At 39.4% G+C, this 27,015-nt stretch overlaps 1 protein-coding gene across 1 annotated transcript; it reads right to left on the reverse strand.

Moving 5' to 3' along the window:
• Positions 1-5,321: 5,321 nt before the first annotated feature.
• macc1 (MET transcriptional regulator MACC1) lies at positions 5,322-19,323 on the reverse strand. The gene is made up of 5 exons (XM_036596220.1): positions 19,214-19,323; positions 15,041-15,167; positions 9,424-11,459; positions 9,125-9,313; positions 5,322-6,482 (listed from the first exon to the last, which is right to left on the reverse strand). The coding sequence occupies exons 2-5, from the start codon at positions 15,156-15,158 to the stop codon at positions 6,279-6,281; spliced, it is 2,547 nt and encodes an 848-aa protein (XP_036452113.1). The 5' UTR covers positions 15,159-15,167; positions 19,214-19,323; the 3' UTR covers positions 5,322-6,278.
• Positions 19,324-27,015: the final 7,692 nt, after the last annotated feature.

Raw genomic sequence — 27,015 nt, forward strand, 5'->3', positions numbered from 1 at the left:
GTCGTTTTACTTTTTCTTAACATTTTGGCCAAAAATCACAAAATCATCACTGATGACTTTGTTTAACCCCTTAAATGGCCGGGGCCCAAAGTTTTACCACACACTTCTATAACCTAAGAACAGTGGAGCTGCACACTTGAACCAAAGAATAAAAAAGATGGTTCTTTAAGGGTTCTTTTGTAAAGAAAATGGTTCCATATAGAACCATGAACATTTAAAGAACACTCTGCATAATTAAATGGTTCTTTACCTTGTAAAAGAGTTCTTCAGATTGATGGAGAACCTTTTTGAAAAGAGTTCTACATAGCACCAAAAAGGGTTCTTCTGTCATTACAAGTTTGACATCGTAACAATAGAAGAACCCTTTTGGGTGCTACATAAAACCCTCATCAAAGACCCTCACATACAACACATCCTCCATCAATCTGAAGAGCCATTTAACAAGGCAAAGAACCCTTTATTTCATGCCAATGGTTCTATAAGTGTTCATGGCTCCATATAGAACCACTTTCTTTACTAAAGAACCCTTGAAGAACCATCATTTTTGAGAGTGTAGTTTGCATTGTAGTCCATGTAATCGTTGAATAATAAGCTGTACTACATAATAAGGCTTTTTTAAGGGGTTAAAACAAGTCAAAAGCAGTAATGATGCAACATTTAACATCTTTTTATTTTTTGTATTCATTTAACTTTCCTTTATTTACGAAAACAACTAATTAAACATTCCCTTCCCTCTTTATATAATTAACTGTTTTTAGCATTGATTAAACTTTATTCTTGATGAACAAATGATTATTTTTCATTTTAGCATAGACAGTAAAACAAATACGTTGCCCCCCACCAGCACCCCCAACCCCTCCCCCAAGTAAGAGGTTGCTAAGGGCCCCTAAATGTTCATAGACAGCAGTGCTCGTTATCACATGTTCCTAATTGATCTAAACACTGAACTGGCTATGGTTAACCCTTTGCTGCAAGCTGTTGCCATGTGGCAACAATGACATCTTTCGCGTAGCTACGATATATAAAAGTAATTTATACACAACAATTTCATAAAAACATTAAAACACAACCTGCTGGCATTTCATTTTCATAAACAAAGTCAGTTTAGATGCTTTAGATGTTTAGTTTGATACAAAAGGATAAAACATTGTTGCCAAATGGCAACAGCATGCGTCAAAGGAACTGCAAACGGCAATGCATTCCAAACAATACACAATAGAAATATTATATTCCAAATTAATGTTTTTATCAATGTTTTTACTTTAATACCTTTCTGCATTCTAAATTCTTGCACAAACTAATAAATGTATTGTTTTCATGTTACTTTCATTGTATGCATTGCACATTGCAGTTCCATTGTAGCCTGCTGTTGCCATGGCAACAAAATGCAAACGCAATATTTTTTCTCATTTTTTCCTCCAATTTCAATTAATTATGCCATTTACAATAAGAAAAACTACAAAATAATTTATTTTTTATGTGTGTATAATTCAATAACAGGGTAGACAACACTCCTTAAAAAAGGAGTCCTTCAGAAAAGTGTTGTCTGACTTCAGTCCATGTAAGGTTAATAATATTCTGGCACGGCTCTTGTCCTCCTCTGGGCGCTGGCATGCATGGCTGAGGGCTCTTGTCCGGAAAGCCTGCAGGTCACTGCTCCATCTCTAAAATAACTCTCATTATCCCTCAACATCTACGACCCTATCAGAGCCTCACAACCCACTGACTACAAACCTGCTGGGACTTCAAAACCATCTATTCTACAAACTGAATAGGATCCGGCTCCTCTGTGGGCAATTTTACTGGGTCAGATACACAACACACTTCTTCTACAAGAGAGGCTTTTACATCACAACCATGATTATGTAAACAGGCAACTTTGTGAATGGGACAGAGGGCCGTGAGAAGCAGGAGCCCAAGAATGAACCCAGTTCTGTACTTTTAAACAATAGAAATCAACTTAAAGATTAAACAATCAGAATGAAATTAAAGTCTAACTGAAATGGACTATACTGTAATTGATTAGGGATCACCTTTATCAAATGAAGACAGTGGTCATCTTTGAAGATGTATTATTAGTTGTACAGCCTCAGCATACTCACAGACTGATATTAAAATGTAGGCTAAATGTAGTCTGTTCTACAGTTTCTCATTAGGCTGAATGAATAACCGACTCTAAATGTAGGTATTGTGATATAAACTGAGTCTGTTCTACAGTTTCTCATTAGGCTGAATGAATAACCGACTCTAAATGTAGGTATTGTGATATAAACTGAGTCTGTTCTACAGTTTCTCATTAGGCTGAATGAACAACCGACTCTAAATGTAGGTATTGTGATATAAACTGAACCAAACTGAACCAAAAGATTTACCATATGCATTCATATTTAAAGACGAATTCCACTATTTTCTCAAAATTCCCCCATAATTCAGTGTGTGAGGCGTAAACAGAGTGAGTTCAGAGTGGTTTGGTGTGAAATGGTTCAGATGTCTTTACAGTGGGAAAATACTGATAATATTGATGGGTCGCCATGACTACAGCACAAATAGAGACATTTTATTTACTATCTAGAACCACCAGTGAACCTACACGAGTCTTCTGAGTTTATATGGAATGTTGATGATGGAAAATAGTGGAAAATCTGAAATAAGTTTTCTTTAGGGACTATTTTGCCTCACAGCGCCCTGCATTTTATGTATCCCTCCACCATGAATGGAGTTTAAGGCCAAAACTATCATAAAACAGTGTCTCAGTCATCAGGCAGTGAATTCATAACCATTTCATGTAGTAACTTTCTGTGAGGGAGCTTTTAGAGGTGGACGTCTGGTTCCTATCACCACCGTTAGCACCTCTGACTCGGTCAGTTTCTCTAGAAAGGAGCATTTCAAACCAAACCACTCTGAAAGACTGACATCTTAAATGTTTAATTATTCAGAAAATGTGAAATATGTAGCCCCCTTCAGTGTAACCTGTTCTCTGTCTGGCAGGAAAGCAAGCAAACCAAGTGAAATTCCACTTTCTTTTTTTTGTAAATCCCATGCTTTTGTGTCTGATACAAACAGCCCTGGCCTGTTAGGGCGGCTGGTTGGATAACAGTGATTTGGTATAAGCACATGAAACCAGAGCAAAGCAGATTAGCAGAGCAGAACTCGACAGCAGTCTCAGTGAAAAAGGGCTTAGGTAAACAGACTCGTTAAACAAACACGCCACAGCTCACACTCAGAGCTGAAGAGTGCAGGGACACTTAGGTGGGCCGACATTTTTGTGAGAGCGTGAATCGAAACATTTGAGAGAAAGTGACATAATTGAAGAGTAATAAGCTTCCAGCATGGCTTCACTGCAAATGAAGCATTACAATACTGAGGTCACTATAGAATCCAACAATGTCTAAATAACATAATTTAAACACTACTGAGAGGAAGTGACAGGCTTGAGGCTGAGGCGTGCAACACTGGAATACCCAGAAGGCACTGCAGATACAGTGCTGTCCATGCCTTAAAGAGAAATGCCACCAATTTCTGCATAATTATGTGGTTAGAATGCAGTCATTCATGAAATGCTCTGTTCTAGAGAAACTTGTTCACAGTGGTGGTGATAGGAACCAGACGTCCACCTCTAAAAGCTCCCTCACGGAGTTACTACATGAAATGGTTATGAATTCACTGCCTGATGACTGAGACACTGTTTATGATAGTTTTGAGAGGAATTTGGCCTAGAAATCCATTCATGGTGGAGGGATACATAATATGCAGGGCGCTGTGAGGCAAAATAGTCCCCAAAGAAAACTTATTATTTCAGATTTTCCACTATTTTCCCATCATCAACATTCCATATAAACTCAGAAGACTCGTGTAGGTTCACTGGTGGTTCTGGATAGTAAATAAAATGTCTATATTTGTGTTGTAGTCATGGCGACCCCTGGTTCCTATCACCACCACTGTAAAGACATCTGAACCATTTCACACCAAACCACTCTGAATCTCTCTGTTTACATCTCATGAGCCGTGCAGACATTTAGTAAAATTGGTAGAATTTTTTAAAATGCATATTCCATCTGACTGAACATACAAACGGGTGAAAACTGTAGGGAAAATCCAACATGAAGTGTCTTAGTAAGGTGTTGGGCCAACAGAATAGCTTCAATTCTCCTCAGCATAGACTCTTGAAGTGTCTGGACCTGTTCTAGAGGGATGGAACACCGTTCTTCTAAAAGATATTCCCTCAGTTGGTGTTTTGTCGGTGGTGATGGAGAATGTGGGTTAAAACTTAAGTCTAAAATCTGCCACAGACGTTCAACTGAGTTGAGATCAGGTGACTGCGAAGACCATAGCATCTTCGTAGTGCTGGAAGAGACAGAATAACTCTGTACTGATTTGCAGTGATCCTTCCTAAGGACCCAAACCAACCCCCCCACCCCCATCTTATGGTAAAAGTTAACGTTTTTCATTCGCCCATAAAAAAGTTACTTTTTTGAGGTATAAAGTTGTTCTGACAGCAACACTTTGTAGTAGGGCCTAACTGATATACCGGCTGGCACCATGATCCATGGTTTTTATCAAAAACATTGCAGATAAAGTCCTGAAAATTAGCTGCTTTGAGTAAAGCATGAATAGGATTTGAACTTTGACGATCTATCTGAACTCCAAACATCATCATGGCATTAGAAAACATTTAAAATATTATCCAAACATTTAGCATCCAAAAAACACATTATAACACAAACATTTCTAAACAGTACCAATGAACAATAAGAAACAAAAGAGGTAATAAACAGAAACCAAGACCGCAGAGAATTCTGGGTAGCTCCACCCCAGTGTTAAAATATTTACATTATCAAAGACTGAGTTTCTGCTGTTTTATTTGAGCTTAAGAAATTTGACAATTAAGAACTGACAGTGATGTCAGTCAGTGATGCAGTGTTTAACTAAAGCTGCTGGTGTATTAGTGTAATATTAAAATCTAAAATATATAAGTGAAACGATACACTTTAGCGTAGGGTTCTGTTCATAAGGCTACATGACACTAACATAAGCTTGTCAGGACAACTGACGTAACCCTACATAAACGTTTATAGAGGCTTATTCCAACAGGCGTCATCTGTCATAAAGGCTGCTTCAGCCAACTTTGATCAAAATTGGCAAACACAACCTCTATTTCAAATGACACCTATTGGAATAAGCATTTAGAAACATTTATGTAGGGTTATGTCAGGTGTCATGACAAGCTTATGTTAGTGTCATGTATGAACAGAACCCTACAGTAAAATTATATCGGCTGATACTGTAAGTTACTGTACATTAAATTAGACATTCATTCTTCAAACAGTTAAAATTAGTTTATTATTCTAGTCCAAAACATCCACAGTTACAACATCACATAAAAAGGATATTTTAGCAAAGTTAACAATAGATATTTTAAGCGCACTGGAAAAATAGCTCAGGTTCTGATGCTATAGTGAGTTTGAGTGTGGCACAAAACATTGAAAGACAGACACTTGGAGGTTAAAGGTACAAAGAAAAGGTTCTAATCTAGTCAGGCGATCGCAGAATCGAGGCCTAATTCTGGGGTCAGGTAATCTAATAGTGCTGAACTGGATCATTTATTGCCTTCAATACATCCTCCTGAATATCCTTCAATCTTAAATGGAAGAGAATTTATAGAAAGTGGAAGCGGACAAAAACAGAATTTATCACACATACGCCTTCACAACAACTTGAAAAGCAGATGTAACAAGGACTGTGTAGTGAATTTACATAAAAACCTATGAAAATTATTTAGTAATGTGATTCTCTTTTACCTGCTGGTCTGGGCAATTTCTGGCTTTGAAAATCCCCACAATATATTCCATGTCTAACATTTATACAATATGTTAAAATACATATAGCTGTAAATAACTTCACTTATTCAGTGATCTATACAAACAGAAAGGGCAAAGTTGTGCTCACTGCTCCACAAACACAGCCATAAAAAGCTGCTGCCATAGTTACTGTGGATCTTTTTCACAAATCGCTTAATAATGCTTAACAGCATTACTCTTGCATAACGGAGTAATAAGGTTTCCGTGTTCTGCCAGTACAAATCCAGTTCCAGCAGACTGGCTTCTGCCTTCACTGCCAAAGCTTTCCCAACTGTAGACAGTGCTGCAACTTCGTCATGCAGGTGAATAAAAAGTACAAAACAAAGTCCGCAGCCGACGCCAACAGATGCCAATCAGTGCTGATGTAGAGAAACCCAGCGAAGGCCCACCTCAGTTCGAACCTCAGCCACTGCAGATCGCCTACGCTTTGTGGAAAGCAGAGGCCCTCAGGACCTCCATGCAGTTTACTGTGATGAGTGTTCCGGTGAGCTGTCTCCAGTGCCTGGTCACTGGACTCTTCATCTTGTCCAGGGCCAGATGTAGATCCTGGATCATGTCCCTGTAGCCATCGCCATACTGCATACTCCAGGAGTACAGGAAGTCATACGCAGGCTTCCACATTGACTGGAAAAGATTGTTAAACTAGCATTAAAAACCAGTTCGTTAAAGGGAAACCTGACTGTTAAGACATCATGAAAGCCTCAATATGGTGTACATGGCCAGTGATACTGGAACATGTTGTATAAACTAAGCAATACTTTATTAATTATTGAAAATAAACAACATCCATGCGGCATCAAATCATTGCACTCTCTCTTGTCCATTTCTCACAGGAACACTGAGCAAACAATGAAATTTAACTCAAATATATCATTCAGCCTTCCCAACTGGAGACAGAGCATGACATTACCAAAGAGACCGTTTTATTTTCTGTAGGCCACTGCAACCACATGACATCACAGTACAGGGGTCGGCAACCCAAATGTTAAGAAGAGCGATTTTGTCCTTTCAACATAAATCAAACCACCTTGGGAGCCACAACATTTTATGTGCATTTAACCATCTTGGCTGTAAATATGTCTCAGTATGTGTTAATGTACTAGTATAGACTAAAAATATAAATAAAAACACAGACTTACTCTGCTTTGCTTTAAGCTTTAGCTCAGCTACAACCGCTTTTCTCACATCTCCAGCAGGAAACTTTCCCACAAAAGTGGAACAGCCTCTTGTAAAATGTCTCTCAACATTTGACTTTGTACGAGGTTGAAGTCGCTTCTCATTCACCAGCTTCTTGTTCAAATTTTCTGGTTCCACCGTGGAACGGGACAATTCAAATGAGAAGCTGGCGAATGAAAAGCGACTTCAGCCTCACAACTTTTTAGTGTTTGTCAGTTTCTCGTTGCAGATTAAACTGTATCAGGAAACCAGCTGGAGTGATTATAAATGCAAACAAGTCCATCCGTCTCCAAATTATCGATGTTCGTCTTAAATCTCTCTCTTTGCCGTTTCGTTAGCTACTAGCTAGGCGAGACTGTTGTCTGTGTTGCTATGGTGACCAGCAGTCTGCGCTGATCTTCAGGGTTAAAGGGTGAATTAGCAGTTCTACATTAACTCCAGAGTTTAAGACCATTTATTGTTAAACTGTGTTGAACGATCAGCAGAGCTTTATTTTACTGTAAAGGAGGATTATTTTATTTTTACCTACAAATCTGATTCAGGAGCTGCAACAGGACAGTAAAAGACCCGCCTGTTGCCGTCCGCTGGTCTAGTAGAAAGGTTTTGCCTATTTGTCTTTTTTGTGTAATACATGAAATTTCCATTTGGATTATACGTGAGTTTAACAAGTGTTGTTATCATTTTTAGTCAAAGAAAGTGACAAACAATATTTAAGTTATTGGTTTGTTGCATTAAACGTCTCTAAGGCATTTCTGAGACAACATGCAGTTTGTGGTGGTCAGTACAGCTGAAAGAAGATGAAATTAAGGCAAGAACAGCAATGCTACAAGCATAAACAGTGCAGAGCTTCAGCAGACCTGAGACTATGACTCCTTGAAAAAGGCCAGTTGTTAAGAGTTGAAATCTGACCCTCATGACTAGTTGAACACACTGTTTACTCCTAACATACTATCTTTAACTGGTTTACACTTCATATTCTCTATATAACTGGGTTCTGCCCTCACTACGAGGCTGGACAGGTAGCAGAGAGCTTAATAATATCAGGCTAATGCCATATTAGACTTTTAGTTCAAGCCTTTAAATAAAGAGTTACTTAAAAACTGAGACATAAAAAGTAAAGAGTGTTACTTACGTGCCTGTTACGAGCTAAAAATGTCCGTATTTAAACTAGGGCTGTCATAAAAATCCCATATAGCTCGGAGCTAACCACGCAAGCTTGATGCTAACATATGCTAACATAGCTAGCTATGTGAAAATACAAGGAGCATTATCAAAGCACTGGTTTAAAAGCTAATTTCTACACTGCTTGCTGGAGAACGTTGGGTTGATGTGCTCTGGATTTTAAGAACGTAATTCATCCACCTTAGTAAATCAACCAGACACCCAACGATGCCTTGCATGAAATATGGAAGGCAAATCAAAGTGCAAACAGATGTTATGCTAAATGCTTATAACATCTCAAACTGACAGAAATGTTGGAGAGCATATAAATAATTGATGATCTTTATCTAATACATATGACCCAAATTGTAATCCACCTGACCTAACCACCTAGTACACCTGGACGACTAGCTGGTCAACCACCTTAACCTTCTTGGAGCAGCTAGAATCTAGCTAATGACCACCAAAGACCAGCCTAGACCATCTGAAACCTGCTACCAATGAAAGCTAGTCTTTTTTTTAATTTTTGATTCTAGGTAACTGACACGTTTATAGAATAATGACTCAAATCTGAGGGAGTGAAGTGGCTGGTGTTGAAGAAGACAATTGTGACAAAGCCATATATTTTGCTTCTTTCGGACAGTAATAAGAGCCGTGAACTGTGCATGTCAACCCCAAACTTTTCAGAGACAATCTAACTGAAATAAAACAGTAACAAGCTGTCTTGCCGTCATTGCCTTCACTAAAGCAGCGGTCAAAGGTAATGCCATCTCAAAACACAGAAGGAAAACGTACGGTGGATAAAGATCTAAATAATGCATTCCAGTTTTCCACTCTTCCCTAAATAAAAGTATGAATGTTAGATTTTGAAATATTAAAACTTGCTAATAATATCAACTGCAAAATAAGCTTGCAGGTAAGATGCTCACCTGGGCACTGACTTCTCCATTTTTACCCCTGTGTGGTGCCTCATAACCAGCAATCTGAGCATTGGTAAGTTTCCCAATTCTTTCAGCCAGTTCCCTCCATCTCACACCAAGCTCAACAGCTGTAGACAGAATGACTGTGTTCTGGATTAAGTGGGCTATAAGGCCCTGAGCATCCATTTTAAACAGCCCCTACCAGAAAAGAACAATATACATCATACAAGAAAATACTCATCAACATGCTCAAACAACAAGATCCTCAAAACATCAAATAACAATCAAGAGAAATTTATACAACTTACAACAATGAGTTCATGTTGAAATTTCCTTTTGGTTTTGTCTGTGTGACAGTCTTCCTTAAGCTTCTCAAGTACGCAGGCGACCTTCTCCGCTACTGTCTCGGCATGCCTCCTGGAGAAAGTGTCTACGGAGAGGTTTGAGTAACCTAGAGCTTCAGCAAAAGTCCTCCAACAAGTTAGGTGGTCTGTAACCAAGGTCTGAATGGCAGAGTACATGTACGTGAGTTTCTTGAACGGCAGCGTCATATTGTCCAACAGGGATTGTGTCGTGACTTTAACCCCAGAGAAGTCAATGACCTGATCTCTTGGGATGATCTTAACGTTCTTGCAGTGCACCAGGCCAATACTTCCCCTGAGAAAGCCAATATACCACTCCTTTACTCTGGACTGGCCGACCGATTTAACGGTTTCTCTGGAAAGCAAAGCAATTGTGTCACCTTTGAAGTACTCCAGAAGATAGTCCACCCTTGGTTGTCTGAGAACTGATTTCAGCGTCACTCCATACCACTGAACATTCACTACCACGTCTTGAAACTTTGGGAACTCCGGGACGGATTCTTCTGGAATGGGCGCTTCCCTGTGACGATCCAGATGTTTATGGCCATGCTTGTCTGATCTCAGGGGAGCGGCCTCCGGAGAAGTGATGTGGAAGTCTGTCAATGGGAGGGAATTTGAGTCCTTCACCTGGACAACCAGTATGAAAGAACCCATCTCTCCACTGTCTGTCTTGGAGAGCTCCAACGGCAGGTGGATCACTTTGGCCATCTTGAGCAGCTCCTTTTTGACCTCTTTGTTCTGATCAGCATGTTTCACTTCAAACTTTGAGTCAATTACGCTTGTTGTAATGTGCAAATCTTTTAGGCCACAAGGACTGAATCGGTGCTTTCCCCACAGCTGCAGGACTACTGGGGGCAAGTTCCTGTTTCCCTTTTGGAAGTCAGAGAAAGGAAGCCTGGGTGGAACGTTGTTGTGCCAAGAGATGACTTGCACGACTTTAAAAGACGGATGAATGTGCTTGGGGCCGTAGACTGCGACAGTGATATGTCGTTCTAGGTAGTCCCATACTGAGGTCGCTGGCAGCTGAATAACTGTGGCTTCTGCAGCAGCAATGACATACATGTGAGGCTTCAACTCCTGGAGCTTCATTTGTAACATATCCTTATATACGTAACAGTCTTTGACCTTTTCATAAGGTCCCTCCTTCCTTTGAGCAACCAGACCTACAAATGTTGTCATCACTTGGCTCAAGGGGTCATTCTTCACTTCAGCTGCCATTTTAATATCAAGCGTGATGCCTTCCGTAGTGTTGAGGTTGCTGAGACTGACTTCCAAAAGAGGGCTCACGGTCGCTGTGTAGTTATTGTTGATGCCACGTGGTGGATCAAGGCTTGCTTTGAGTGCCATTTCCTGGATCTCCCCTGGGGGGATATGACCTTGGGGAACATGGGCACTGATATCACAGTCCGGTAACTGCACAGAGCCTCCATTGTGATCGATCTTACACATAGTTTGCATGTCTGTAGCTTGGGTTTGGGCCCAGCCAGGACTTTGCTTCATCAGGTCGAGGTCCAAACAGGACCTGGTTAGCTGCCTGTGACTCAGCCAGGCCATTTTGTAAGCCTCCCGATCATTTTTCAGCCACTCAAAATCAGGTTTCAAGAAAGGTGCTTGAGCGTTAAGACTCTTCTCCTTCTTGGACTCCTTTTTCTCAAGATCGTCAAGAATGTCCGAGGCACTCCTCCATCGTCCGGACCGATTGAAGTTGGTCCTCCTGGGTTCCAGAAGATGGCCAAAATTGTTTTCGTCTGAGGATGTGCTTTCAGAATCTTCGTTACTATTCCCAAACAAAGCTAGAGGGTCTTCCTTCAGTATGGACACACCTGAATCTGTGGTGTTTCTGCAGACAATGTCATCTAGGAAAGGATTTGATCTCGAGAGTTCGTTCCAGAAGGGATTTGTTGTTTGTGCTGAATGCTGGACTTCTGGCTGTAAGATAGGCCATTCCAAGTTTTTGCCCATGTGTTGAGGTATGTAAGTCCCTGCCAAAAAAAAAAAATAAAAATAATAAAAACAGAAAATTTCTTTTTAATGGAATCCACAGTGCTGTATATCCAACAAGATACTGTACGATTACCTGGACACTCTACTAGGGTCATAATACAGCTTGTTTTAATACCAGTTTGAACATGCCCTTCTCCAACTGGTCTCATCTTTCCCATTAGGGCAATCCCCACTGTCATTTTAGGACCTTTAAAGTACTGTATTAGCTCAAGTGAAGTGATTTTGATACGCTCTCTCTCCCTCCTATAGTCTATGCATATAGCCTGGCTAAGTCTTGTTGACTGTTCAGCATGGACAAAATAAAAGAGACAGAATAATCAGTATTGCAAAGACCAAAATTGTGATAATGATTAAGAATCAATATATCAATATAGTGGCAGCCCCACTAGTCATCAGTACCAATGTGTGCAGAACAATTGCTCTTGAGCATAAAAAAAATAACTAAAGGTGAATCAAACATCACTGAAATCAAAAACAACATTCAGAATGCAACATCTACTGTATGCAGGATTACTGAACAGATAAATGAAGCTACTGGGGGTGTAACGAGTCTCCAAATCCATGGTTACGGTCAGATTTTTTGCCACAGCTCAGTTGATACCTCAGTTTGTTTTTTTTGGGGAGGTGAATAAGAAAGAAAATGAGGAAAATGTCTGGATTTTATTAATTCACCAATAATTTGGAATACTAAAGAATGGTATACAGCTTACTGTAACATAAAAAAAAAATAATTTACATGTGTTTTAGTGTTAATTGTGAAATTAAAAATGAGTTTTGTTACATTAGTATCACAATGAGAGCTCAACAGGCTGCACAGACCCACGACATGAGACCGTGGATGTTTGTATCACTGTTTTGGTCTCGGTTTCAGAAACATTACACCCCAAGAAGGTAGCGTTAAAAATGAAGACCATCTAAGGCACACAATCCCAAACATGTACAGTCAACGTTCAGGCATGCATTACACCCTCCAAAGCTTGCTCAGTCATTGTTATTGGAGATGTAACAAAAGACGGCCACACCACAACAGGTTTAGACATGTCAAGAAAAACATTTTTGCCTATTCATGAAAATGCATAGAGACTCATTAAACGGTGCTTCACAATGGCAAAGGCAAGACACTTTTGATAGTTCAGCACAGGAGTCTTTGACTTGCCATTGACCTCATCCAATATTTATCCAATTATTTTTCATTACACAAAACCAAAACAGCTTTGCAAAGAATCTTAAAAACAGTGAGATTACAGGAAACAGCAATTGTTGTTTCAATGTAGTTGTATTGGAACAAATAATAACAGTGGTCCCAATACTTATGTCCACCTCAGTCCCTTTACACACGAGTTATATATGCCCAGAAAATACCCCAAATTAAAAGGTAATATTAGTCATATTTGTCATTGTCACTTTAACTATAACTTTGAGTATACAGCACAAACAGAAGCTCTTCCCTGATAGCAAGAGGACAGTGGTCCACTGTCGGCCTGCTAATGGCAAAGCTGGCGGTCCACTAGCGGTTTGCTCAGCATTTTCCGGGTGGTCCACTGGCAGTTAAGTGGAGTATTAGACAAAAGTCCACATACTATCGCTCATTTTCTACTCACAGTCCAATCTGCTGATTTTTCTTTCCTTTATTTCTTTAGTTACACTTCGTAATTTGATTTAGTAAATCATTTTAGTTTTTATTTCTAGCACAGTGTCAACAACAAAATTTACTATAAGATCATTTCACATTAGGACTAGTCATTATTTTTTTTTCTTGGTTGTTTGTAATATTTGTCTTAGTTTATTTTCTAAAATAAAAGTCTCTGTGTATTTAAAATCTGTTTGGGGAGATTAAAAACTAGGTAGAGCTTGTATGCAGGACAGTAATGTGGGTGGTGCGAGAGTGGACCAGCAGTGGCAAACAGTCAGTGGGGTGCTGACCTTATCAAACCAGGGGTGCTGACCTTAACTACACTGTCCAAATACTTTCCAAAGGGAATGAGTATATTAGTAACGTAGTATGATGTAAAAGCATTTATGTTGCTGCATTTACATCCTTTTTTATTTCAAAATTGAAAATACTGAAAGTTTAATGTGCTTACATGGTCACCAAATAAGTAACACATACAGCTTCCACTCCAACACCAGTCAGTTGACTATGCGGCAGTAAATTTCACACCCTCTATCAAACGACTGTTAAATCTTACACAGCGCAGCTAGCATGATAACAGCTCTGCTCACCACAGAACATGTTGAATCCTGGCTGTAACTAAAACACTGAAGCAAGTTTAGATGATAAATGATTAAAATCTGAGGGAATGAAGTCGAGCAACCGGCACTGAAGAGACAGAAAGGTGAAATTAAACCTGTTCTGGGTGTTTGAACCCACAGCCTGATTGACTAACGTAACATTAGCTTAGCAAGGCTACAGACCAAACAGTGCCACATACCACAGCTTTGATTCTGACTAACTGTTACTGTACACTTGAAACAAGTGTAGAAGGTAAAAGGTAATGTCTGAGAGAAAAAGTGTAGCGACTGACAGAAAGCAGAAATCGAACCTGTGGCGTTTGGGATTATAGCATTTTGGCTAAGCTAACGATATCTTAGTTAGCCGATAGCTTAGTTAGCAGGCCAAACTTGCCACACACCACAACACAAGCTGGGTTCCAGCTAAGTGAAGCTGAAATGACCCATTTAGAGGATATCTGAGGCCGCATAGTCAACTGACTGGTGTTGGAGTGGAAGCTGTATGTGTTTTGTGGTGTTTGGGATTGTAGCACTTTGGCTAAGCTAACGATACCTTAGTTAGCAGGACAGACACACCACAGTACAGGCTCCAGCTAACTGAAGCCTAAACAATGGCCATTTAGAGGATATCTGAGTGCGCAGAGTTGACTGACTGGCGTTGGAGCGGAAGCTAAATGTGTTCTATGGTGTTTGCGACTGTAGCATTTTGGCTAAGCTAGTGATAACTTAGTTAGCAGACCAAACATTCCACACACCACAACACAAGCTCAGTTCCAGCTAACTGAAGCTAAAATGACCCATTTAGAGGATATCTGAGTGCGCAGAGTCGACTGACTGGTGTTGGAGTGAAAGCTGAATGTGTTCTATGCGGTTTGGGACCGTAGCCTTTTGGCTAAGCTAACAATAATTTAGTTAGCAGGCCAAACATGCTACAACACAAGCTCGGTTCCAGCTAAGTGAAGCTGGAATGACCCATTTAGAGGATATCTGAGAGCGCAGAGTTGAAGTACTGCTGTTAGAGTGAAAGTGTGTTCTGTGGTGAGTGGGGCGCTTAGCCATGGCTGAGCTGCTATCATGCTGAGGTTTTATCTGCTACTAATTTTAATTTTTGACATCTTTCTGTAAGTGCCACCTATCGGTGGGCTCCCTTACCACCAATCAGTGACCCCTCTAAAATATAAATGTGCTCATTTAGCCGTTCAGACATGGAGTAGAAATTTGACAGGCCATTATTACTGTTATACAACACAACCCTAACCCTGACACAATTTTACTCCATTAAGAATACACAATTCCCATTCTCCTTAGATTGTCCGACCTTAATTACCATGTAAGTTGTTGTTGTTGATGGTCACATTGTCGTCCAGATCTATCAGAGTCCCTTCTGATCGACTTCGAAGCAGACTACCAGTGCGGCGGATTGACTTGCTTCTAACAGCTGCCATCTTTTACATCTGAAAGTAGAAACATTTGGTAAGAGATAAATGCACCTTCAATCACATTACAGTGCATCGTGACCGCAGTCTCGAAACATGGAAATGAGAAAAGGAAGTAATGCACTGATTCCATTTACTGGATTGGTATTGGCACTGATACGGACCTTAGATGAGTCAGAGAACAGTCAGACATGACTGATCCACATTCAGTACTACTGCTTGTTAGTCACAGGCCACGAGAGGCTGTGGGTTACTGTGATTTTATAAATAAATCGATAAAATCGCAGTAACGCACTACCTTGAGTGGTTTACAGCTTTTATAAATCGGCGGCCAACATAAAATATATTAAAATACACAATGTTTTAGATAATAATTTAAATTATCATTAAAAATAATTGACTTAAATAAGTATTCCGCCAAGAAATGCAGTTCCTTTAGAGTGCGGTATTGCTAAGCAACCACTGACCGCTGAATGAGGAGAAGGTTCAGTCACCTATCGCTGTATATTGCGGTCATTTCATGATTTTTTTAAGTTTTTGTTGTATAAGAAAGAACATATGATAATACAGCGCTGTTTAATGCACAAACTTTCGCTTAATAAGTACTTTTTGGTCACCATATTACCATCACAAGTCTTATTTAGCACCAAGCTAACGGTGCACGTCTTCTCATGCTGGGGCTGAATCTCAAATGGCTCCCTGCTCCCTACAACACCCTGCATATTATGTATTCCTCCACCATGAATGGAGTTTAAGCTCTCAAAACTATCGTGAAACAGTGTCTCAGTCATCAGGCAGTGAGTTCATAACCATTTACTGTAGTAACTTTCTGTGAGGGAGCTTTTAGAGGTGGACGTCTGGTTCCTATCACCACCACTGTGAACATGGCTTGTAACAAAGCAGAAATGTTGAACGAAACTATGGAATTTTCTTTCAATTACGTCTGAACGATATCAATTGTAGAGCTTTAAGCATGAGTCATGCTGGACACTGAATCAGCTTCACAGGAAACATTCTGGTATTTACCTTGATCGTGAGTCAGTGATAAACACAGAAATTTTAAAGATGCTATAACGATAACCAGACAAACTGGCTTCCTCAAAGGCAGAAAATATTAACCTTCTCATATGAAAATCTGTCCATAAGCGTTCTGTTTACACTATTTGGAATTAGTGTTTTCAACAATATAAAAGCAGTACAGCTGCAGATAAACATACAGACTAATTATAATATACTAGTCCTGCCAAACTGCATCTATCTGTATATAACAGATAATTAGTAAGAAACCGTGAAATGACAAAAGAGAAGAAAAAGTAGAAATTTTAGGTGAACACACTCTTTTCACTGGGGTGGTTCCCCCAAGGGTCCCTCTTAGTACCTATAGTCAGTGAACATAACTGTACCATAATTATATTATTATAATTGTGATTGAAGTTGTTCTGTTTTAAAACATTCGGTTATGAAAATGTACAAATACAAACTTTTCACCTGGAAAAACTTATTTAAGGTTCACAATCAGACCTTAAAACCACTGTTGTACCTTTGAGGGAACATGTAATGTACATGTCTGTACCTTGAGATTAATTGTAGATTTTTCTACAATGTCTGCATACATTTATAATAAAATAGTGAATAACATGCATTATTTATCAGTTAATAACGTGCTGCTGCTGAAACACATTAAACATTAACTACAACTAAAATCTAAAAGTACAAAACAGTTCATCAAGGATTCTTTGGTACCTACAGAACCAGAATTTGAAGACCGATTTGAATAGTTTATTGCTTTGCTAAACTATTCTTCTCTATGATGAAAAATTCTGTTGTATATGGTTCTTTAAAGAACATTAAAACAGGTTCTTTACAGCTTTCTCAGTGTCACTGCCGGACTGAGAATAGTCCACCAACCAAAAATATCCAGCCAACGGCGTTCGGTGGGCAGCGTCCTGTGACCACTGATGAAGGACTAGAGGATGACCAACACAAACTGTGCAGCAGCAGATGAGCTATCGTCTCTGACTTTACATCTACAAGGTGGACTGACAAGGTAGGAGTGTCTAATAGACTGGACAGTGAGTGGACACTGTGTTTAAAAACTCTAGCAGCACTGCTGTGTCTGATCCACTCAGACCAGCACAACACACACTAACACACCACCACCACGTCAGTGTTACTGCAGTGCTGAGAATGATCCACCACCCAAATAGTACCTGCTCTGTGAGGGTCCATAGGGGGTCCTGACCACTGAAGAACAGGGTAAAAGGGGGCTAACAAAGTATCAGAGAAACAGATGGACTACAGTCTGTAACTGTAGAACTACAAAGTGCACCTATATAGTAAGTGGAGCTGATAAAATGGACAGTGAGTGTAGAAACAAGGAGGTGGTCAGAATGTTATGCCTGATCGGTGTGTAAACAACACTGTAATAATAATAATAATAATAATAATAATAATTACTATTACTATTATTATTACAACCACAATGTTTTTTATTCAGTGTTTTGTAAACTGCGCCATTCACTGGGGCGGAACCCTCAGGGGTTCATCTCAGTACCTTTAGTCAGGGAACATAACTGAACCATAATCCACTGAAATGATATGTTCTAAGCTGTACTGACTCCACACACCCCGTCTCGTCTCCAGGCTTTTATTTTACTGTTCTGTTTTAAAACATTCGGTTATGAAAAGGTACAAATACGAACTTTTCACCTGGAGAAACTGATTTAAGGTTCACAATCAGACCTTAAAACCACTGTGGGAGCTTTGAGGGAACATTTACACTGTTTGTACCTTGATGAACGAGAAATATACCTGAACAGAACCTGTATTTCGAACAGTGTAGAATTAAGCAGGCCTAATTATGCTCTCTGTATTGAAACATGTAGTTAGGCGAGTCCTGATAATACCACAATATGCTCTGAAAAGTGTACTGTGACTTAATTTTTCACAATAACAATATAGTCATATTGCCCGTCCCTACTGTAGCCTGAGGGTGGTATTGCTATTATAGGCCACCTCTGCATACATTCCTATCATCCTCAAGTAAACAGTCAGCTACTGCTGAGCACAGATGGGCAGCTGTTTCCAACGGAACCATAAACTGCGTCTGCGTAGACATTCATTCACCGTCTAGTGCTTCATGGCGACGTAAGTACGTCATTAATTAGGTGGTTCACAAAAAAACAGGTCCGTCTTGTCTTGTCTGAATGCAGCAAACACATTGGCTCTATTCAAATCACCTGCCTCCACACATGCACCTGTTTGTGTCCGAAACCATAATACGGAAATGAGGGAAACCCCCACTACACTCGAAAAAAACAGGGTTCTTCAAGGGTTAAAGAACCATTTGCATGCTTACATGGTTCTTTGCATGGTGAACTGGATCTTTATTGATGGTGAATGTGTTGCATATGGTTCTACATAGCACCAAAAACGGCTCAGATGTCAAGTTTATAACATAAGAACCCTTTTTGGTGTTTTGGGTTCTATGTAGAACCATATACAAAACATTCTACATCAATCTGAAGAACCATTTCGCCATGTAAAATAGGCATTTAAGCACGCAAATGGTACTTTAAGTGTTCAAGGATCCACACAGAACCACTGTCTACAAAAGAACCCTTAAAGAACCAGATTTAAGAGTGTAGTATCCACTAGAACCCAACAGACTGAGCGCCTTCTGAACCAGCCAGCAGCGCTGAGTTTACTCAAGTAAGCAAATAAGTGCATAAAAAGTCCCTCGTGAGGCAGGTGTGCGCGTGAACCCACACGGGAACGCGCTTCCACCTCACCTGTTCACTGTTTCACCTCTACGTCGCCGGAGTTACCTGCTTATTCGCTACCTTCTCGTTATCGTTCCACCTTAAATGCTACAGGCGCCAGAACGTAACTGCTGCAGCATTTAAGGTGGAACGGAAAGTTCGAACGAGTTGCTGGTGAATATGAAGCCAACTTCATCCTCGTGCGATGAGAAAATCACTTTAAATCTTGACGTATCTGTCTGGCTGCCCGTTTTGATCATTAATAATCCAAAAAAATCAATTAATCAATTAAACCTCTCTCACCTGAAACGCGGCTGAGAACTTTCCACTCTCCACGTCCACTAACGTTCCATTCTCCCATCAACAGGGAGTGTCACAAACACACACACACACCTTGCACGTTCGTGTACCCGTCTCCACTGTTTGCCTTGTAAACAAATGCATTGTGGGATTTGTAGTTCGCAAAACCGGCCACACTGCTCAAGCCGTTCTATTCAGGACTACCCTACCCAGAATCCCCCTGTTTGGTGAGAATGAAGCATTGCAACACCTGAAACTCTGAAACTCAAAGTGGTTTCGGTGTGGGGGGGGCGGGGGGCTGTTTTTTATTCTCTAAAAGTAATTTATAGTTCATATTTCTCTCTCTGAGAGCTTTTACAAACATGAGTTTACTCTTAAGAGGCTGATTATCACCCCTTTAGGGAGCAGTAATTGACTAAAGAGGTCTCAAACAAAGCAGTTAGCCAGAGAACGCAAAGGGGAAGTCCACCGATTTTTAAAAAGTTCTGCATAGTTCAAAAACGACACAGTTTAAAACCAACAACCAAGTGATTTCATATTTTGGAGTAATTTAAAGAGGAATTCCCCCCATTTTCTAAAAATGTCTACATAATTAAAGGGTTACAATGTAAGTAAAGTCGTTCAGAGTGGTTTGGTGTGAAACGCTCTGTTCTAGATAAACCTACCGAGTCAGAACTGTTCACAGTGGTGGTGATAGGAACCAGACGTCCACCTCTAAAAGCTCCCTCACAGAAAGTCACTACATGAAATGGTTATGAATTCAGTGCCTGATGATACATTTTAGACCACAACCTTGCTCAGAAAAGACACTCAGGACTAAGACTTAAAGGAAATAGGCTTAAGGGTTGCCATTAGAGACCACTAGTTTCCTGTAGAATACCTTCCCTTTAGGAATCACCATCAAGTGCATCAGGAATCAGAACACCTGTTAATCCAGAGTCATTTACACTGTGACATATAAACCCATCAGGAAAACACAGAATATCATTAGTGACTACTGGACACCAGCAGACACCTTTAATGGCTTCTATGATGTTAGGGGCAATGAGTTCCTCATTGCTCTTTTGAGTATGTGCTAATTCCCTGAGACAGTGGTTCTAGGCCTGCAAGGTTCAGCTGCTCACACACTTATCTCACAGATGCTGCTGCACTGCAAGAGGAAGAACTAACATAGCCAGAGAACACAAAGGGGAAGTCCACCAATTTTTTAAAAAGTTCTGCATAGTTACAAACAACACAGCTTAAAACCAACAACCGAGTGATTTCACATTTTGAAATGATGTAAGTAAAGTCATACAGAGTGGTTTGGTGTGAAACGCTCCGTTCTAGAGAAACTTACCGAGTCAGAATTGTTCACAGTGGTGGTGATAGGAACCAGACGTCCATTGTTCCTTTCAAACGTTTCCAAATAAGGCAGATCATTATTTCTGGATTTGAGCTTTTTATTTGTTTATTTATGTATTTCTTTATTTATTTATTTTTGTTTTTATTCAACAACAAACACACAACACATACGGGTCATTCTACAGAAACGTCCATTTTTGTGTCCCTAGCGTTTACAGATATATTACACTTCAAAAACATGTTAGGGCTACATTTTATTTATTTTTAAAATAAAACAGTAAGTTATTTTAACAGTTACACATTCTTGAGCCTCAATTTATCGAATTTTGGTTTTTAAATCAATTATCTAGAATTCCAATCACCACAGAAGAGCTCGTCCTCACAGTCATGTGTGAAGGCTGAGGCCATATTTTGAAGAAAAAAACATGTTTTTCTGCAGTTTTAACTACAATAATCTATACATGACTATGAAATATATGATTTAAATGACATAAAGATGAAATGAAACAAATGCCAAATAAATATTATAAAATATATAATGAAAGTTGTCCCCAGGAGTCGTGTCACTGGTGTTACTGTCTAACAAAAAATCTCTCATTTTGAAATAAAAGTCACACTGATGACATCACTGGACTTCCTTTTACCTGTTTTCTGAGGATCTATGAAGAAAAGCTCATGGTGAGTCCACTGAGTCTTTCAGTTATCAGAGATTTTCTCATTCAGCTCATGATTTCATATGAAGCTTTTAGCTGAAGTCACTGGTGTGACCGACTTTATTCTGAGGTAATTGTGAAAAAATAGAATACAAATGGATTAAATTCCATATTTTAGTGGATATTCCATGACTGACAACATGTGGTTTGATGTTCTGTAGCAGCCGTTTAGTAAAACGCATTGTTCATTAAAAATGTCTCTGGTGTTCCTTTATTATGTGTAACACCAATGAGGATCAGTAACACCGTGACTCCTATGGAGAGACAGAGAAGTGGACGTTTCTGTGGAATGACCCAAATACAGTTAGAAAAGATTATTTTTTAATAGCTCTATGAGTTCTACATAGAACCATTTCATGCTAAATGGTCCTTTTCATGGTCAAATGATTCTTCAGATTGATGGAGAATGTGCTGTATATGGTTCTAGATAGAACCTTTTTGAAAAGGGGCCTACTGTAACAGTAGTGGAACCCTTTTAGGTGCTTTTATAGAATGATCTACAACACATTCTCCATCAAACTGCAGAACCACATGTAGAGGTACTGTTTTGTCTTGCGACCCACCAAATATTCTGTGAAGGGAAAAGACATAAACATGTTTAAAAAGTCTGTATGTTTTGTTTAGTAAAGGCAATGATTTCATTACAAACCATGAGTTCAATATAGAACCATTTCATGCTTAAATGGTTCTTTGCATGGTGAAAGCGTTATTCAGATTGATGGAGAATGTGTTGTGTATGGTTCTATACAAAAGGGTTCTTCTGTTGTCACAATGTCAAGCTTGTAACAGCCCTTTTTGGTGTTATATAGAACCATTTTCAAAAAGGTTCTAAATAGAACCATATGCAGCATCAATCTAAAGAACCATTTCACTATGCAGAGAACCATTGAACAATGAAATGGTTCTATATTTAACTCATGGTTTTTAATAGAATCATTGTTAAATCAGTCAGAAAAAGCTTGCTGGGTTTCACTGAAATGGCTGAAAGCTAACAGCATTAATCCTACATTTTCTGCATTTCTAATTCTGATTATTACCTTTTTAACTACTGCAAAATAAACAACAACAATAACAAAGAAGGAACAGAATGTTAAGCCCAGTCCCATTTCTTCTTTTCACCCCTTCCCCTTGTTTTCGAGTGTCACCCTAACCCTTAACTGAGTTGCAGGGTAGTGGTTGAAATCTTCCCTCTGAAATGGGACCCTCAAATAAAAAGAGCATCACTTCATTAACAGCTAACAGCGCTGCTCTGTAGGCGACCCTGCCAGTCTGCAGTGACAGCAGAGGAGGGTAAAGTTCAGCTCCTCACTGCTGGGCTTTAGTTACATTTAGGGCATCATATGACTTCAAAGAGGGGGGCAATTATTTATTATCACCACCCCTAATTCTTCAGTGATATGAAGCTGAAGTCAGATATTCACCAGCTTCTTGTTAGAATTTTCCCGTTCCACCTTAGAGTGCAGCAGTTACATTCTGGCGCTTCAGGCGTCAGAACTGCTGGGCTATTTAAGGTGGAATGGGAAAGTTAGTTAGCTAGCTACCGAGACATTAGCATCTATTAGTGATTTTTTTTGCTTGTTATGAAGAAAACGACCAAAATACACTGAAATGACATTAAACTAAGATAATATGATGGTTATCGTAATTTTTTAAAAGAGAAAAACCCACATTTGTGTGTTTCTTTGGTCTCTTGTTCTCCATCTTGCCTGTTTTTCTTTTTTTCTCATAACTCTCTGTTTGGAGTCTCTGAAAAACCTCTGTTTGGAGGATCATGAAACCCCAACACTTCACCCTCCCCCTCTATCTCAACAAGAATTGGGACACCCAACCCCTCGACGAGAATGCGCAAAACAGAGGGGTAGGGCTGAGTGGTAGGGGCGAGGGGTGAAATGGGACTGGGCCTAAGAAGGACTGTTTGACAACTTGCAATGGAGATTGCAACTGTGGCACATTTTCAAAGCTTGGATTTCTAATCCAGGTGTCACATCTGTTGCTGGTTCCCCTCACGCCAACAGAGGTCTCACTCACCTGAGTACATTTTGACAGATGCTTTTATCCAGAGCGACTTACAATTTGATCATTTTACACAGGTAGGTGAGGGTAGTGTTAGGAGTCTTGCCCAAGGACTCTTATTGGTATAGTGTAGGGTGCTTATGCAGGCAGGGATTGAACCCCAGTCTACAGGGTAGAAGGCAGAGGTGTTATCCACTACACTATTCCAGCCACTACTGAATCATGCTGACACCTGTTGCTAATCAGAAGCCCTTTAGTGGGCTACTGAACTAAGCTTGGTGCGAAGTCTTGTTAAGGTTTTCCTAGCAATTCTGAGCAGTGTATTCCTTGTATGTATTCCTTTTTAATTTAATTTATTTTATTATTATTTTTTTTTACTCAGGGACTGCAGTTTGAACAGTTTCAGTAAAATGGTACATATAATATTAATCTGTTGGCTCTAATATAGTGTGGGTCAAGGGAGAAAGAATTACAGAGACCTTACTGTTCACACTGTACGTTCAGTATATCGTCACTGTACAAAGAAAACCATGTATCTCCATTTTTGTTGATTTTTATTTTTCTACATCGCTTCAACACACCAGCTGTCCTTTACACTGTGTACAAATTTCATGATGAATGGACCAATAGAAATGCTCTAAAATCACTTGGAATAAAATCTCTTCACATAGACTTTCATTGAGAGGTGAGAGTGTTTTTGTCTTCTCCTGTAAAGTTACTATTTTGGAGATACTTGGTTTTCTGTGGACAGCGACGATATGACAGATTATGTTCATCTGATATCTGGGATGAAATCAGAAAAAAGCCATATTGTTTTATGGTTTCATCATTCTTATAATGCTAATTAAACAGTTTGTTTTGTTTTTTTTTTACTCTGGGACCGCAGTTTAAACTTATTGAGTAAAATGGTACATATAATATTAATCGGCTCTAATATAGAGTTTGTTGCCCTTCATGAAACAGTTTGCTGTCTTAAAGTGTGCTGTCCTGCAGTCCAACTCCAACATAACCACAGTTTTCAAAGAGAAATTCACAATTATTCGTGAAAACATTCCTCTTCTCTCAGCCTCCAACAGTGGAGGCAAACCTGGCCAAAACTGACCTCTGCTGGCCCTTTGCAGCCATGACGCCTCCCACAGCAGTCCATGAAAAGGAAATGTGAATAACATAACACACATAGTTAAAAGCATCAGCTTATATGCTGATAACTGTCCTATTTTATCAGCCCCCCCCCATTCATCACTGCTCAGTGTCTGCTTCCAGTGTTCCACCACTCAGAAACTATCCAGCCAATTTATTCACTCTTTTCCAGCACGGTGGTGCATGTTTTGGCATATTTTGACCACTAGATGTCAGTAGCATACAATAAAACACATAAAATGAAATTGTAAAAAGCTGATATTTGACTATTTTTTCAAATATCAGAGTGTTCCTGTTTTATTTTCCTAATGATTCTTAATGTGAGACTTCTAAAAGAATATCATAATAATTATAAGTAATAATAATTACTTTTACTTTTTTTTTTAACTTATTTTAAGTGGAAATGTTTTTCCTGTGAAATTCTCAAACTGCACTTCTAGATCATTTAGATTTTTTTCAATTATTATAGTACATAATGTTTGCCATACAATAACTTAAATTAGTTTAAAAATAGTATTTTAAATAATTGCATAATATTTTTAGAGCTCTCATAATCAGAAGTCGGCTTCTATTGAAAATGCTTTAATTTTCTAAGATATGATTTTAAGTGTTTGTGTTATTCTCTAACCTGTGTTGGGTTTGTATCTGTGTGTTGTGACAGTGCAGTACTTGGCATTGGTCAGACTGGAGGAGTTTCCAGAGCAGAATGTGCTGGAAGTACGTTTTAAAGTGAAGCTGGAAAGTGGGAATCGTCACTAATTCTGAATAAGGTACACAAACACAGAACACAGTTTAACCACCTTTAATTCTGGCTTTGATCATCTTTGGTCTTCACACTTTAAAAACATAACTTTTACCAGTTGAATTAAAAGAGTTTTAAAATGGGAGTCAGTGGTGTAACTCTCACATGGCAGTCGAGTGACTGGACCCCTCAGTGTCTTTACTGGACCCCTTATATCACTACTTACTTAATAAAATAGACATTTAAATATATTCACAGACACACACACCTGGATATTAAAATATATATTAAAATATATACACAGACACACACACCTGGATATTAAAATATATATTAAAATATATACGCAGACACACACGCCTGCATATTAAAATATACATTTAAATATATACGCAGACACACACGCCTGCATATTAAAATATACATTTAAATATATACGCAGACACACACACCTGCATATTAAAATATACATTTAAATATATACGCAGACACACACGTCTGCATATTAAAATATATATTAAAATATATACGCAGACACACACGCCTGCAGACACATATTCACCACACTACAATGAATCAAACAGCCTGATGGAATAGTGGAGTTTCTATTGTTTCTTGCATGCAGAAGCGACAGCTGGAGACGAGCTCTTCTCTTGGCTGACACACAGCTCAACTAGGTAAACAAGCAAATTATCTCTTTATTAATAAAACAGTTCCATGAGGGGTCAGTTTTGAGGTCGTGGTGGAACCTGCATTGGTCAAAACTTGGCCTTCAGTGTAGAAGTGAATGCGGATGTCCCTCCATCACGGACAGTAACACCACCCGCTGCACCCGAAAAGCCACTAGCATTGTGACTGACCCCCCACACCCCTCACACCAAATGTTCACTCTTCTGCCATCCGGAAGAAGGTACCACATCATTCGGGCCCTCACAGCCAGACTGGGCAACAGTTTCTTTCCAGAAGCCATCAGATTCCTCAACTCCCTCGGACTGAACTGAAGGACACACATACATACATAACAATATGGGACTAACTCACTCCCCACTTCCTGCAGTTCCAAATTATGGAACACTGTGTTTAAATATAGTTACTGCATTTCACTGAAACACTTCAGAGGAGGATGGGTTCCCCTTCTGAGTCTTGGTTCCTCTCAAGGTTTCTCCCTCTTGCTCTTAGGGAGTTTTTCCTTGCCACTGTCGTCACTGGCGACACTCATGGGGGCTCAGACCTGGATTTTCCTGTAAAGCTGCTTTGCGACAGCACCTGTTGTAAAAAGCGCGATATAAATAAACTTTAACTTGACTTTTGACTTTGACTTCTCTTGATATGACTGTAGATCTGAATACTTGCATTTTGCATATTTTACTTCACTTTAAACAGTGTTAGTTGCTACTTCAGTGACTGCTCATATACGCTAGACTATCTGCTGATTGTTTGAGAGGCATTCTAACTGTGCTGTTCTTTCACCATTTTTTCCCAAACACTGTATCACTCCGCTGAGACGCCGTTGCTAAGCACCGACTCTGACAGCTGTAGGAGACGCTCAAGACATTTGAACGTTTTTACTTCTTACTTTGCCACAAACAGAAAATGGACACTTTTAAGATCACATTTGACCAACAGCCGATTTGGTCAGACTCTGAAGATGAGACGACACTAAATTCCCAAACTGTCATCACCACTGAGCAGCTTTTCAGTCGGCAGCTGTGACAGAAGAACAGCTAAACAACCTGGAATCAGCCAGAAATGAACCCAACACCATTCGCCAAACTAAATGGGCTGTAAGATGCTTTACAGACTGGCTGGAACAAAACAACATTAATACTGATCAACAAACAAACTGACAAAAC

This window comes from Colossoma macropomum, unplaced genomic scaffold (genome assembly GCF_904425465.1).
Source record: "Colossoma macropomum unplaced genomic scaffold, Colossoma_macropomum, whole genome shotgun sequence".
Taxonomy (NCBI): Eukaryota; Metazoa; Chordata; class Actinopteri; order Characiformes; family Serrasalmidae; genus Colossoma; species Colossoma macropomum.

Excerpts from the sequence above, each read along its gene's own strand:
- macc1 (XM_036596220.1), bottom strand. The coding sequence starts at position 15,158 with ATGGCAGCTGTTAGAAGCAAGTCAATCCGCCGCACTGGTAGTCTGCTT. Across the intron at positions 11,460-15,040 it reads CAACAACAACAACTTACATG|GGACTTACATACCTCAACAC; the intron begins GTAATTAAGGTC and ends TTTTTTTGGCAG. Across the intron at positions 6,483-9,124 it reads ATGGAGAAGTCAGTGCCCAG|TCAATGTGGAAGCCTGCGTA; the intron begins GTGAGCATCTTA and ends AATCTTTTCCAG.